This window comes from Phoenix dactylifera, unplaced genomic scaffold (genome assembly GCF_009389715.1).
Source record: "Phoenix dactylifera cultivar Barhee BC4 unplaced genomic scaffold, palm_55x_up_171113_PBpolish2nd_filt_p 001014F, whole genome shotgun sequence".
NCBI classification, from domain to species: Eukaryota; Viridiplantae; Streptophyta; class Magnoliopsida; order Arecales; family Arecaceae; genus Phoenix; species Phoenix dactylifera.
In genome coordinates, this window is record NW_024068368.1 from 43,481 (window position 1) to 59,478 (window position 15,998).

Consider the following 15,998-nt stretch of genomic DNA (forward strand, 5'->3'; position numbering starts at 1 on the left):
ATTTATTTCCATTTGTACCTTTTTAAACTAAAAGAATACTTTTCAAAACACAATTTTTTATATCTCGAAGGAATTCCTGTATGGTTAAAAAAAAAAAAGAATATCATTTTATCTAATAAAAATTAAAAGAAATTAACACCATTATTTTTCTATTACCTGTTATTTTCTTTTGTGACATCATTAAAACATCAGTAATTTCAATAATTATTTGAATATTAATATTTTGAAACGTTGTTTTTTGAGACAAATAATGGTGGTTAAAACCATGCTTGTGGTCCATAAGGGACTAAGGGTTTGCCTGAGGTCTATTATGATGGGAAAATGTGTTATTTAAAATAATAACTTATATTCTAAACTAGGAAATGGACCACCATTTAATGTACTATAATTTAATCCGAGCCCTAATAATCCAAATTACAAACAACGTTATCAATCCCCTGTCCTTCACTTCTCCGGCCAAAAAAGAAAAAAAAAAATCCTTGTTCGAACCATTCGAGTATTTTGTACGCTCGTCATCGAAGCTCCCGCTGTGCTTCCTCCAGATGGGAGGCGGCCGCAGCGGTGGCGGAGGACAAGGGGAGGAGCGCCGAACCCTCGCCAAGATCGCCCTCACCTCGCTGTCGGCGGCGGTGGCGGAGACCGCGACCTTCCCGATAGACATCATAAAGACCAGGCTCCAGCTCCACGGCGAGTCTGCACACCTCTGCCCGCCCGCCGGCACCTCCGCCGCTGGCAACGCCCTCCGAGTCGCCTCGGAGATCTGGAGGAAGGGCGGCGTGCTCGGATTCTACAGTGGCCTCTCCCCCGCCGTCCTCCGCCATCTCTTTTACACCCCCATCCGCATCGTGGGCTACGAGCACCTTCGGAGCGCCGCCGGCACCGACGGTTCTCTCCTCGGAAAAGCCCTCGCCGGGGGCGCTTCTGGCGTCCTCGCTCAGGTACCCCACTCTCCAAGATCCCGTTGTTTGACGAGTAGAATCGGTTATTGTGATAGAAGAATTGTTCCGAGATCCTAACCATCTAATGGTAGATAAAAATGTGTGAGATGCTGTATACATAATTTGCTTGCTCCCTTCCGGGACCATTAACTGATAAATGTGGATCAAAATGTGATAAAGTTTACTCCTTGCGAACCAGCCAGGGTCCGCCCTGGAAGGCTGGTCCGGGGGTGGTGGGGTGAGGACCTATCACTAACATTTAGTTTAAACTTGAACTTGAGCATAATCAGAGGTTGAATGGAATTAGAAACATCTTATCCTTGCATACCTACAATCCTAATTAGACAAAAGATCGACAAAAGAGAAAAATCTGAGTCTGTCATATATATGAATAGCATGGGGGTGAGAGAAAGTCATAAACTTTATGGTCAGATGGTAACTTTGTATTATGTTATATTCTTTATTGTCTGAAAAATGGAAAGTCCTTTTCTTAAAAAAAGAAAAAAAGTCAGTCTTACGAAAGAGAGGAAAAAGTTCGCAGAGGAGACACTCATCTTTCTCAAGAAAGCCTTTTCATTGTAATGAAAGAAACTTGCGAAGGATACAGAGTGAACTAGGAGGCTAATGGCAATAGGGGAGGGACATGAGGGAGTTAGAGGCTTGGCTGAGTGAGATACCTTTCCTTTCTTTAGTTAAGTTGAGACCCCTCCTCCCCCCGAAAAAAAGAGAAAAACTCATCACATTTAGAATATTATTGGAGGAAGGGAAAATGCTTGTTAACACAAATCACATCAAAAATGGATCTATATAGCAGTTCTTAGCTTTCCCAATTCTCCATTTTAACCTGTCAAAGAGCCATACAACTCAACATTTATTGTGTAACCTTTTCATGTCAGATTCATTTTACCATGTTGGGAGGGGATTCAAATATTTAAATATGAAATATTGCAAACTCTGAGTTCTTTTTTTTTTTTTTGGGGGGGGGGGGTGGGGTGATAAAGAAATGGGTATGTGGGAAATCAGCTCCGGGTACAATAGAACTATTTCAGAATTTATCAAACTTAAGGAGGCCCCCGCTTCCCTCATCCTCACTTGACTTCACCCCTACAACGATTTCTCTGAATAATTCTGGCCAATTCTCGAATATTATTGCAATTTGATAGGAGAAAAATGAGACTCTGAATTACTTATGACTGTAAACTTCTCTTCCTTCTTTGGTCCCCGAATGAGGTGATTGGATTAGGATGTAGTCCTCATTGAATACTGCATAGTTTTCCATTCTACATGGGCTTCTCTTCCTATGATGAGTTTCACATGCTTTTGCACCATACAACATCTCCAAGAGCCTTGTATTAACATTGGTTTTCTGTTATAGTTCCAACTATTATAGGAAATGTTGCCTAGCTACTAGAGGTGATGAAGGCTTGAGTATTAATTAGTGCTACAATGGACTATCATGCTCCAAAGGCGGCGTCCTTGGCAGCCACCATGTGGTAGCTTTCACGTTAGTTTGGGTAGCCCTATGTTTCATGCTTTTCTTGGGGGAACCTGAATTCGAAATATGTTGGCTAAGGAAATATGGACTAAATATAAAGTGGGTCTTAAAATGTAGAGAGGCCAAAGATTTATTTACTTAGTGCAACTTGAGAAAGTAACACACCATTAAATTTCAATGCTTTTCCAAGAAAAAAAAGATGACCCAGTGGATGAGGCTCCCACCATTGCGGGATCTGGGGAGGGTTAGATGTACACAGCCTTACGTCCATATTCAGAGAGTCTATTTTCAAATTTCAAATCTATGACCTCTAGGTCATAATGGAGCAATCTTACTGTTGCACCAAATTTCATCTTCGTTTTCAAGATAAAAAGTGTTTAAAAAATATCCACAAGTTCAACAAACATATAAATGTAACGCAATTTTGCATTTGATAAGACAATAAACCATTTTGGATCCAACAACAAAAGGAAAACTTTTGGATCCAACAAGTAAGGGAAGACTTTATACTGGATAATAAGGAACAAATGACATAGATCATGGTAGTAAATATTCTATATCCAGGTTGGAACCTTGTATGCACCACAATCCTATTAGGCTCTTATAGTTAGTATTGGGTGTGATCACATAATCCACTAAAATTGCATATTTGTATGACTTCATAGTTAAGGAACCAAGGTTGGTTGTATCGATATCAGGGCCTATACCGGCTGTTCGGTGGTATGATATGGTACGGTAATGTGCTATACTATTTTGGGCCATATTAACAAAGCTAGTGCTGGAGAGGGACGGGGAGAAAGAAGGAGAGATAGGAAAAGAGAGAGAGGGAGGAAGAGGGAGAGGGAGGCCGAGAGAGTGAGAGAGGGAGAGGGCTCAAAAGCTCTCATCTCCTCTACAGATGACAACCTTATAGGTTGCCTTTGTTTCAGAACAAAATAGGGCTCTGCTTCTTTTTCTTTTTTTGAAATTTCTTAAGTGAAGTATGTTGCCAACTTCGCTATCTCTCTCTCTCTCTCCCGCTCAAGCCCAATGCCTTTCCGGCATGCTTGTGCCAAGATTTTAGGCCTGGTGGGCCGCATCAAACCTAGAAAATAAGCTCGTTCAGTAATCATGCTAGGTTCATGCTTAGGGATTAAAGCTAGGCCCAAGCTTGGTTAAGCTGAATTTTCTTATTTTTCTTGCATTATTTATCTATGTTTGATGCAAATGTAGACTTAATTGACTATTGTTGTTGATATGTGAACTTAATGGACAATAGACTTGTTGCAAGTTGTTGACAATATTTAATTATTCATGTTTAGCATTTTTAAATATATTTTTGGCATTTTCGAGAAAATAAAAAATTGATCATGAAGCTCAAGGCTCGAAATGAAGCCCGAGTAAGGGCTAGGCCTAAGCTTGGCCCATGAACAAATGTATTGGAGAGGTGCTTGCCTAAATGCCTCTTGCTTTGTTCCAAGTGCTTGCATAGGCATTATCTTAGTAAACTCGCCTTGCCTAGGGCCTATTGAGGTGTTTAGGGGCATCCTTGCCTTGCTTGAGCACCTAGGCAAGCACCTCGAGCACCTTTGACATCATTGATGTGGGATTTTACTGCGTCGTGTTTTACAGGGAAAAGGTAGTGGTATGTCAATAATGAGAATTGAGACGTTGTGCAAAGTTTAAGGATGAACAGGTAGGTCAACTGATTACAATATCAAGTTTTAGGAGAGTTGGAGTATATAATGGTAGGTTAAAAAATTGGATAAAACAACAGACAAATAGTTAAATTTCTTAGAGAATCTATTGTATTGTAGTATAAATGCTTAGTAGCTAACCAAAATGATGAAACTGAAAGAAGTAACTACATACACTCTAAGAGATGACAAGATTAATGATTGTAATTCGACTCTTTACCCTTGCAAGTGAAGCTTTAAAAATAGTAGTACACGTGCTGAAAAAGTTTTTACGATGATGGATAGAGCAAAAGCCATTCCTCAAGCATATGCTTATAAAAAGTTAACCCATGAAATAAGGCATTTGACTTAGGGTCCACCAGTGGATGTTTCATTTGTTTTCAGAGACATTAAAGAATTGCAAATTTGATCTTCAAACCTATGCATCTTGAACTGTTCTTGAATTTGTCGATCAAGAACATAATTTTGTTAATAGCCAAAGCCATAACGATCAAGCCTTATCACAACTATGGGGATCATAATTTGTTTCAGATAATACTATTTTACTTAGATTTCCTCTAGAAGATAAGAAGGTTTACTAGGAATCACGTAAGTTAGCAATTCAATTACAGTCATTAGGTTCTAAGCTCGAGTATGTAGGTAAATGGAAAAAAAAGAAGAGATTGATCAAAGTCTTTAAGTTACAAAGAATGAATATACACAAAGAGGGGAAAAAGATCCAATTTGATTGAGACCGGTTAGGATCATAAGATCTATATCTATATTATGCATAATGCAATCCCTCAAATCATAAATTCCTGCTTGATCATGTTATTTAGGAGCCCATTTATATAAAGTAATAGGAGTATAGAGGTTTTAGAATTACTTATTTATCTCTAATAAGTGCAAACATGTAAAATTAGCAAACTCTTTAGGGATTTTGTTTGACTTCTTATTTTGAGAACCATTTATTGAAATCTGATTCTTTCTTTTGCCTAAAAATATTCTACGTAAAGTGCATAATTGATAGCTTATATATAAATAACTTGAATAACTAGACTTGATGCTTGTCTCATTAGACATGCTACATATGGGTTTATGATGGTGGAAAATAGACTTCTTACATGTATGGCCTTTTATTCTCCATTCACCTACTTTGTAATTGACTTATTTTTTCAATTTTTATAGTATATTTAAAAATCTTGGAGAAATCAGAAAAATCCTTGTAATCTGTGAGCCAGTCCAGGACGCAGTCTGATCTAAACCCTCTGCAGTTTTACAGCTCGATCCTGATCCAAACAACATGTGATAAGATCTCTGAGCCCACCAGAAAAAAAAGTACCTAATCATACCAAAAAAAACAGGAACGAAGAAACAAATAAAAAAGTATCTAATCACCTTAACAACATGATTGACCGCTGTTGATATCAAAGGAAGATCAGTGAGAAGCTTTGCATGCATGAGACTAAGCTTTACATAATGCTTGAATGTGTTTCATTTTTGTTTGGATTCTTGAAACAAACTACTAATCAAGATATAGGCTTATGGCTGCTTCGACAAGTGTTCTCTTGAGAATAGGGAACCTTGATTTGTAGGAAGTTCTGAAGGATCTCAGGGTTATCCATTTTGAACTATTGCTAGATATGCGACTCATAAGCAATTGTGGTCATGTCATGACCAATACTGGTCATGATATCTGCATTGTCCAGGTATGTGAGGACACTGGAGGAACAATAAATTAAATTCTAGACCTAAGGATTGTTGTCTGAAGCTATCAACTAATCCTATGCCAAATTAAATCTCCATGGGTCTAAAAGCTGATGGATTTCTAATAATTGTAGTACACATTTATCAAGGAGATGTAGATAGACTTGGGTGTATCATGGAGAAGTATAGTACAATTAGACGTAGCAAATTTAATTACTCAAATTGGTAAGGGAGCTGCAACACTTGGGATGTGCAGACCAGATAAAAATGCAGGCTTGGTCTCGCATGATGAATAATCAGATGCCTAAGTGCATTGTAGACCTGCAACTTACACTACTTGACAATATAGAAAAAATAAGGAGTTATCAAAAACACCAAACTGGAGCATCATTTTATGGTGGAGCAGATAGATTTGTTCTTGCATTGATTTAGGATATTGCATAAAGACAAACTTGTGAAACAAAAAGGTAAACATGAAAAATAAGGTGGTGTTGAAGGGATAAATGCTCTAGATGAAATTTCCAACCGGTGTAATCGGCTGCTTTTGACAAGGATATTGCTCATGGAAGAAAAAGGATGAGAATGGGACTGCAAACCCAGAAATATTAAGGTGATTGTTTAAAATTTGAGGTAAGAGATAACAAAGGAACATTTCAAGCATGTTTAAATGTCAGTCAAGCACTAAAATCAGAGTTAATCAACCCTTGACACAAGCTAGGCAATGTTGTTTGATATGACTAGGGAAGAGATAAAACATCAATTATAAACTATGAAATAAAGCGTCAAAATGAACAAAAATGTTTCAGTTAGAACAAAAAGCGCAATGAAACAAGTAGTGTCCTATTTCCACTTTTTTGGTAAGCAATGGGCCAATGAGTCTTATTTCATTCCATATGCTAGGTTTTTGGCAAAACCAGCTGGATTTCGCTTAAAGCAAAATGTTGGCACCAGGGGCTACTCTAAATTAGAAATCAAAATTCAAAGCTCTTTTGCATGAAGTCGGTTCTATTATGGAAATAATATTGGCTAGAATAAGGTGTGGCAGTGTAGGAATTTTGTTTTGGAGTATTATGTGATCTTTGATGGAAAACTTAATTAATACTGTTCTGGTAGGCTTGTGCTTTTGGAGCGTAATGTGATCATTGAAGGAAAATTTGAATACTACGGGCCTGATTGGGATGTTCCTGCAGGATTCAGTCAGATGGGCTGGAGGGAAAGCATGGGGCTGAGGGAGTGGGAGAGGGAGAGGAAGAACATGCACATGATTTAAAAAGACCTCAGGAGATTTTTTTTTTTTATCCCATGAGGATCACGCCGCATAGATTTTTTTTGGTCCCATGGGGATCACCCCCCGTTCTTTCTCCGCTCGCTCTCCTGCTCCCTCCCATCCTTCCCCCTCATGCTCTCTCTCTTTCCAGTCTATCTTGCCAGATCTCTTGGGAACTTCCAAAACAAGCACAACATGTTAATAGCCAGATCTGTTGGAACCATTAAATGGTGAATCACGAAGAGGGCAAATTAGCACAACATAGATGAGGATTTTGAGGTGGATATGCGAATATAAAAAGGGGGGAATTAATAGGTATAGTACTTAAAAATTAATAGTTATAGTACTTAAAAATAAGAGACATTGTTTAAGAATCGTTTGAGAATGTTTGGTCATTGGTATTGCTAGCCAAATACAGGGCCTTGGTGAAACCGTAAAGTGCACATATTTGAGTTAAAGGGATAGAGAAAGGAGGGCAATGCCTAGGAATATTTGAATGGAAGTAGTGAGATGGTGCTGAGATACCTACTTTAGGATTAAACATCTAGTGATGAAATTATTGATTCGATTTTTGACTCCGTAATTGATTGGAGAATGCTTATTTGTTATCTCTGATGAGTTCTAATGTAAGAATATATAGGTTTATTTGTGGTAGTATGGAACAATTCTATTAGTTGGAGTAATTATGCCTTTTCATAATTGTTTGGAGATGAGTTTGAACTGATATGAGGGCAGGAGTATGATTTCTCAAAGTTATACTTTTGGTTAGAATTTTGATGTAATATCCATTGAAACCGTTAACTATCTAATTAACCCGAAAAGCTTATGATATCTCAAAGTTATACCATTGGTGAGAATTTCGATGTAATATCCATTGAAACTGTTAACTATCTAATTAACCTGAAAAGGTTAAGCTGATAGGAAAAGGGTCGCCAATGCATATTAGGTTTAACACTCCCTTCATATGTGGCCTAGATCATGTTTGTGGAGGGACCAGAATGATTGAAATGAATCTAGATAACAACTACAATGATTGGAATAAAGATAATAACCAAATTAATTAATATTTAGCATGGAAGGGATTCGAACTTATACCTCCAGTAAACTTGAGTGCTTATGTCATGTTAACTAACTAGTTTACCAAACTTTTTATTTTATTTGGCTCCAAGGCAAACTTGTTAAGCCGCCAAAGCCACTATTGAGTGATGTCGAACCAGATCCGGGAAGAATGATTGCGGTGGTAGAAAGTAAGAGAAGAGAAGGAAGAAGAAGAAGAGAAGAAGGAGAAGGAAGGAGGAAGAGAAGAGAGGAAAACGTGGGGGAAAGAAAATGCTTAATTCTTCATTAAACTTTCATCATGAAAATAATTCCCTATATATAGGGCCCAAATACACAATTTGCATAAACCTTCTTACACAGAAATAAATCCTAATAAACCCACAAATAAGCTCTAAAATGCAGATAAGCCCAGAAATAAAATAAACCACAAATAAACCCTAAAATGCAAATAAGCCCAGAAATAAAATAATAAAATAAATATGCACATAAAATGGTGGCCTAGCTGATGTCCCCATCATTGAGGTAGCCAGAATAAAAACTAGTATTGCCATAAAGCATCAAACTTTGCCTTGTTGGCACCAATCCCTAGCTGCTTGGAGGCCTCCTTAAATCTATGGCCCAAGAGTTAGAACCAATATCATTATAACATCCAAGTAGGTATTCTCCAATAAAACCACTAGATTCACACGTATAGCTAGGAAAAACTGGAGATGTCAAACCTTGTAGACTTGCATAGCTAGGGATATACATTGGGTAAAAACTAGCCTGGTAATTAGCACAAGCATATTCTCTTCTACCACCAGTTACTAAATTATTACTATTGAAACAAGAACTTCTTGTCCTAGTTATAGTTATCAGCATTTTTAGGCATTGCAAGCTTGACTTCTACAATACCTTCCCCATAGCCTTCACTAATTGAAATGTAATGAAGCCAAAGCCTCTCCATCAGCCCCCATTATCATTTATCACAATGACATTAGTGATTGTACTGAACAATCCAAAATAACTGCTAAACTCATCCTTTGTTAGTTTAGGAGTCAAACCACCTACAAAAATCTTTGGATTAAAGGGAGCTCTATGACGAGAATTGGTATTGTTATTTGTTAGCGCTCCATTTTGATCTTGACAGTGATTTGCTTGTAGTTGTTGATGATTTTGGTCCTCATGCCATCTTGGTATGCCTTTTTTGGCTTCTACCTTTCTTCCCAAGATGATGTCCTCAGTCTCAACAAGAGCCCTTTGGTGGCCAATTTGATGAACTAGATGAAGGTGAAGCCCCTGCTCTTAGTGACATTGGTCGATGCCACCTCTCGATACTCGCTAAATTTCTCGTCGAGTCCTCCATCATGTCCCACAAAATATGTGCTCCTTATGACTCCAATAAAACCTGAGGTCTGAAACCATGTAAATAACCAATTGACTGTAAAAGCTTAAGTTGATAGGGAAGGGGTCAACAATGCATATATGTCTTAATGGAAACAAATAGCTACAATGAAAATGATTTAACATTGAATGAATTGACAAAAAATATTCATAAGAAGAATACTAAATAGATGGAAGATTAAACTTGTTATAGATTAAGCATGTTTGCACATGTAGACATTTTGTGCATATCTATTCCTTATAGAAACAAAAATATATGTTCAGTCTGCATTATGCTAAAATTGTAGTTAGAACCTTAACAATCTAAAGCAGGTGTTGGCGTAGGAACACAAAATTGGTTCCATGGAGAAATCAAGAACACAAGTATGCCTAGGATAGATTGATATAAAATAATATCAAATATTTTGAAAAAATTATCTAATAGTTGAGTAATGCTAATATACTTGCACATGTATATTAGCATTGTGAGGTAGGTCTACTTGGAAGATTGGGGGTCTAGCATCAATGATCCGAGCCATTGGATATGATCTACTTTGTCTACATTGCTTAGAGATAAAAGATTATCTGACTTAGAGATTCCTAGTCCATTCATCTAAGTGGTCAAAAAATGGACAATTTAAATAATACAAAACAGTGCATGTGCTTTGAATATTGGATGCATAGGCTAGGGATCTACAAATCATATATTTTTTTAACAGTAAGCAGTTTACAGATGATAGATTACATCTAATGCCTTGGACCGTTAGTGTTGTATCCCTTGTCATCCCATCAGGCCCGACTTCACGGGTGCTAATATACTTGTGCAAGTATATTAGCTTTACTCTTAATAGACTTGTATTTATACCTAGAAAATACATGATATAATGATTGAATAAGAAAATACTAATGGTTTCACAAGAGAAGTGATTAAGTTATTGGTCTTATTGCTTAAATGTGAGGATTGTAAGCACCAAGAGGCAGGTGTAGACTGGGAGCAAGATTTAAAAGATGCTGTGGCATGGAGGGAGATTCCATGCTATGAGATACCAAGTGGTCATCTCATTACCTCACAAAAGGCGTGTACACATCTAGGAGCAACCAGAGGACCAGGAGCCAACCATGCAAAGATGGGATGTGGCTTGATTGTTATGAATCAAGACACTCGTTTAAAGACAAGCTGTCTGAAACAAATTTGCATTAAGCATGATACAGTTTGCGATCATCGCATATATGACTGTACAAATGGATAAATTACCATCAGTGTCATTGTATATTCAAATTTTGGTGATACTAAACCAACACAGACAATTAATTGGCTTTCCTAATCCAGGTTGTGGCAAGCCCAGCTGATCTTATAAAGGTGAGGATGCAAGCAGATAGCCGTCTTTTGAGCCAAGGACTGCAACCCAGGTATGCAGGGATATTTGATGCCTTGACAAAGATTATCCAAACAGAAGGCTTTCTGGGACTTTGGAGGGGGGTGTTTCCTAATGCGCAGAGAGCATTTCTGGTCAACATGGGCGAATTGACATGCTATGACCATGCAAAGCATTTCATTATTCGCAAGCAAATTTGTGAGGATAATGTATTTGCTCACACATCGGCATCAATAGCTTCCGGTCTCTCAGCAACTGCTCTTAGCTGTCCAGCTGATGTGGTCAAAACTAGAATGATGAATCAAGCTTCGGGCAAAAAGACCCAGACATTATACAGGAATTCTTATGATTGTTTGGTTAAGACTGTGAAATTTGAAGGCATGATGGCATTGTGGAAGGGTTTTTTTCCGACATGGGCAAGGCTCGGCCCATGGCAGTTTGTATTCTGGGTATCTTATGAAAAGTTTCGACAAGCATATGGTCTTTCATCTTTTTGATAAACTTGAGGCGCCTTCTTGTCCAGTTCCTATATGGTTCCCATTTGATTAGCCAAATCTGATAAAATTGTCAGGGTTTCATTCAATTTAACAACAGAAAGGCATGGTAGTTTTAGATTTCACTAGAAGCAACTGTAAGTGCCCAAAATATGAAATATTTATTGAAAGTGCCATTGTTTGTTTTTCAACTTGTTCCATTTTCTTAAATTTTCTTATGTATTTGTTTGGTGGTACTGGCATGAGTGCCCTCAATATCAATTAGGACTCATTCTTTGGTAGGAAAATATTATGAAAAAGTTGGTCAACTTTTTCATTGGCCAACTTATTCATGTTCTTATACTTTTTTTTTTTTTCTAATACTTCTTTGGGTAAGTTATTACTGTATGGGTAAATGATGAAATAGGAAAAAGTCTTATCCAAGGTGCGTTAATCATTTACAACGAGGAAAATCACTTTTTTTATTTTATTCCAAAAATACTGGGAACCCTATAACAATAATATAATAATATAATAATATAAATTATATTATTGTTATATTATAGAATAATATATGATTTAATATCATATATAATAATAATATATAATATTTTATAATATTTTATGATAGATAATATCATAATATATTGTTATATTATATTATATTATATAGTATAATAATATATATAATATATTTATATAATAAAGGGTATTATGAGAAATATGGATAGATCTTAGTAATTTTTTCGAGAAAATAGTAATGCAAAAGAATATGAGTAAATTATTTTTATCTAAATATTATCTGAAAAATATTTATTAAGAAAAATGTAAATTCTTGGACAAATTTTTTAGCCTCTATGCGACGGGCCAATAAATCTATTAGCGCTTGATATTTTTGTTTTGGCAAAAAAAGATGAGCTTTTATAACCAAAGAGCACTACCCATTAACCGCTAAATTGACCCAGATTACAAGGTCATGGTGGTGAAAATGCAATTCTTTTCCGAACTTCTTGGGACGTAATTTGTTTATCATCTGGTTCACCACTTTGTGAAACTTAAAGCACAGTGTTATTTTTCTCCCTTTCTTTCTTTCATTCTAAGTTGATTAAAAGAATCATCAAATGTTGGCGTATTATTACCCCGTTCAGGCCAATCCCAGCAAATACCTTTTTTCATGTAAAAGGTACTGATAATTTGAAAATGGGACAAAATGTTCCTTATTGTCGAATGGATGACTAATTTTATTGGCTGAAGTTGAATGTTGATTAAGGCACTTGGAAGCTAACTATGTGAGAGTTCTCAAGTTTAAACTTGATTATTGGTGAATAAGCACATTAGGGAAGTTGTCATAGAACAAGGGTACGTGGAATGCTAGCTCTAGATATTTTTATGATAGATAGGTGGAGAATATCAATTATCTTGTCTTACATCGCCCTCTCATTAAATAGATTTGGAGGCCACCAAGGTGGTAGCCCAGTTGGAACGGGGCGTTTGCTTCTAACCAAGTGGTTCCAGGTTCGAAACGCACGGGCGTCGATTAAATTTGGGGACCGTATGCCCCGCGCCTGGACACGGGGTCTAGAAGTGCTACTGGTCGGCTGGTAGCCTGGGTGGTGCCAGGTGTGACGTACTCACACGGGGTACTCGTGCCAGAGCCCAGTGGGGTAATGAGCCGAGGCCACGGGTGGGGAGGGTATGAGTAATATATGGCTGGGGTCTGGTGAGCTGGGCCTATACCAAACGGTCATTCTGCCCGCATCGAACATGCTCCTGGCGGGGCGGGGGCCCAGTGTGGGGCTGCTACGCGGGGGTGGGCCTGTCCCTTCCTCCCCTCTTCCCCTTTTTTTTAAGCAAAAAAAAAAAAAAAAAAAAAGATTTGGAGAAGAAGCCTTGGGGGGAGATCGAAATTTTCTAAGGATGCTTTCAACGGTTATTGTGGACTAAGTGGAGAAGAAAATAATTGCCGAGAGATTTAAGCAGCTTTGACAGACACTAGCAATTTATTGAACATAATGGAGAGAGGAATAGCAAGATTTTTCAAAGGACAGCGGATGGGGTGCTCATTGTAGCTTTGCATCTCTTTAAAGACTAGGGTGGTCGTGGAAATACCAGAGGACAAGCTGCTCATCAGTCATTATATAACCATGTTTTGAGGTTGTTTCTTTTTATTTTTTTTTTAATTTTATAGCATACTTTGAGTTTGATTTCTTATTTTTCTCCTTTTCTTTTCTTGCCACTTTTTTTTCTTGTAATTATTTTATTTTAATAAAATTGGGTAGTTTACCACCTTCCCCTACAACTAAAAAATTTGGTAGCAAGTCATGACTTATTCTAAAAAATGCTGATATGACGTTAGTATTTTCTGCTATCATATTGTTTTAAATAAGGAGATGGGAGATGCGGACAAGGAGATTGTATTTTTACGATAGAAAAGGAAAATGGAGATTGTATTTGTCATTTAACATAAAAATCTTAAGAATTAGTCATTAATTGGAGGAGAGGGCCTATTTTTTGTCTCATTTATAAAACACAAGTGTCTATTATAATGAAATAGGATTGTTTTAGTTCATTTATTAATACTTGTTGTTGGGGCTGAAATTTGGCCTGAGGGTGACCACGCCGGAGGAAGCCGAGAAGACGCCGGCTGGGATGGAGAAAGAGGGCTACCTCCTGCGCTCCAGGGTACCTGCACAAAGCCTTAACCGGAAATTCCAGCGAAGACCCTTCGATGGCTAAGTTAGAGTTGATCCAGCCTTTTTTTTGGAAAAAAAAATCTCTGAGTGTTTTTGATATGGCTTATTTATAGTCCTCATAAGGATGCCCAAGTGACGGAGGTATGGTCCATCCTCATCATGAGAGGGGATGGTCTTGGCCAGGTGGCATGTGGCCAAGGCCAGGGCTCGCTTGAGGTACACGATTTGGACAGTCCTTGTGCACGGCATGGTGTTGGCTGGTGTGGCGGATATGGCCCTTGGCAAGTATGGTAGGGTATGGCTCTTGGCAGTAAGCATGGCTGGAGCAGCAAAGCATGGTTCTTGGTCCTTGAATTGGTTTGTATTGCTTACAGAGAGCCTTTTCCTACCTCTTTTTATAGGGTGAGGGTCTCGGTCGTTACTTATAGTTTCGGACCTGTTACGGGGGAACTTAGCCACCATGCCCCACGTGACCGGCACGCGCGCCCAGGAAGACTACGGCTGCCCCTTGATCCAGCGATCCGACCTCGGGTCGGATATCTTCGGCTCCACAGCCCGACCCCGAGTCGGCTGCCCCTTGATCCAGCAATCCGACCTCGGGTCGGATAACTTCGGCTCCGCAGCCCGACCCCGAGTCGGCTGCCCCTTGATCTAGCAATCCGACCTCGGGTCGGATATCTTCGGCTCCGCAACCCGACCCCGAGTCGGCTGCCCCTTGATCCAGCGATCCGACCTCGGGTCGGATAACTTCGGCTCCGCAGCCCGACCCCGAGTCGGCTGCCCCTTGATCAAGCAATCCGACCTCGGGTCGGATATCTTCGGCTCCGCAGTCCGACCCCGAGTCGGCTGCCCCTTGATCCAGCGATCCGACCTCGGGTCGGATATCTTCGGCTCCGCAGCCCGACCCCGAGTCGGCTGCCCCTTGATCCAGCAATCCTGATGACCCAAAGATTGATTCATAGATTGATTTTGATGATCACAAAACCTTGAAGTATAGATACTAATGTTTTTGTTGCAAGGAGAAAGATATTTATTTTGCAAGGAACATAGCAAGTTGGGAGAACACAAGAAGGCCTCCAAAGCTCTCAAGTTGGAAGAAAGCTACAATTTATTGGCCCAAGCTTAAAGTTCAAAGGATTCAAATTGGAGGAGTAAAATCAAAGGAAAAATTCAAAAGAATAGCCTTCGAGTCGACTCCTGAGGAATTCGAGTCGACTCCAATGTTTACCGAGTCGACTCCGGGGAAGTATGAGTCGACTCCTAGGAGTCACAGGCAGAAAAGTCAGAGAGCAGTTTTCGGGTCTGAGATTCGAGTCGACTCCAGTGGAACGCGAGTCGACTCCGATGGTTGGTAGGTCGACTCCAAAGAAAGCAAGAGTCGACTCTCAGCAGAACACAAGGAAAAAGTCAGAGAGCATTTTTGGGACTCTGAGATTCGAGTCGACTCCCGCATTGCACGAGTCGACTCCGAGACTCCGCGACCATCAACAGACAGAAAACCAAGTTACTGCCTCTGAGATTCGAGTCGACTCCCTGACAGCTCGAGTCGACTTCAAGACAAGCTTCACGTCAAAAGGCAGAAGACCAACTTTCGGAAACTGAGAGTCGAGTCGACTCCGAGGAAATTCGAGTCGACTCCAAGACTGGATGAGCCAAAAGACAGAGGATCGGGAGTTCGGGCTCTGAGATTCGAGTCGACTCCCAGGACAGTCGAGTCGACTCGAGTGGATCAAATTCAAAATTGGATCCACGGACTTCAGTGGATGAGCCGACTCCGAAATTGCCAAGTCAGCTCCAGAAGTTGGCGAGTCGACTCCAGGTTAAGACGAGTCGACTCCCAGTCGAGGCAAGCACATTAATTCAAATTTGGAACAGTGGCCGAGTCGTCTCCGGTAAAACACGAGCCGACTCCTGCAACAGGCGAGTCGACTCCTGATCGCGCGAGTCGACTCCGATCCCAACGGTCATATTGT

General features: G+C 39.3%; 1 protein-coding gene across 1 annotated transcript; it reads left to right on the top strand.

Annotated features, from left to right (window-relative positions):
- Positions 1-448: 448 nt before the first annotated feature.
- Positions 449-11,544, top strand: LOC103718941 (mitochondrial uncoupling protein 3). Its single transcript, XM_008807957.4, has 2 exons — positions 449-938; positions 10,814-11,544. Exons 1-2 carry the CDS (start codon positions 543-545, stop codon positions 11,354-11,356), a joined length of 939 nt encoding a protein of 312 aa, XP_008806179.1. The 5' UTR covers positions 449-542; the 3' UTR covers positions 11,357-11,544.
- Positions 11,545-15,998: the final 4,454 nt, after the last annotated feature.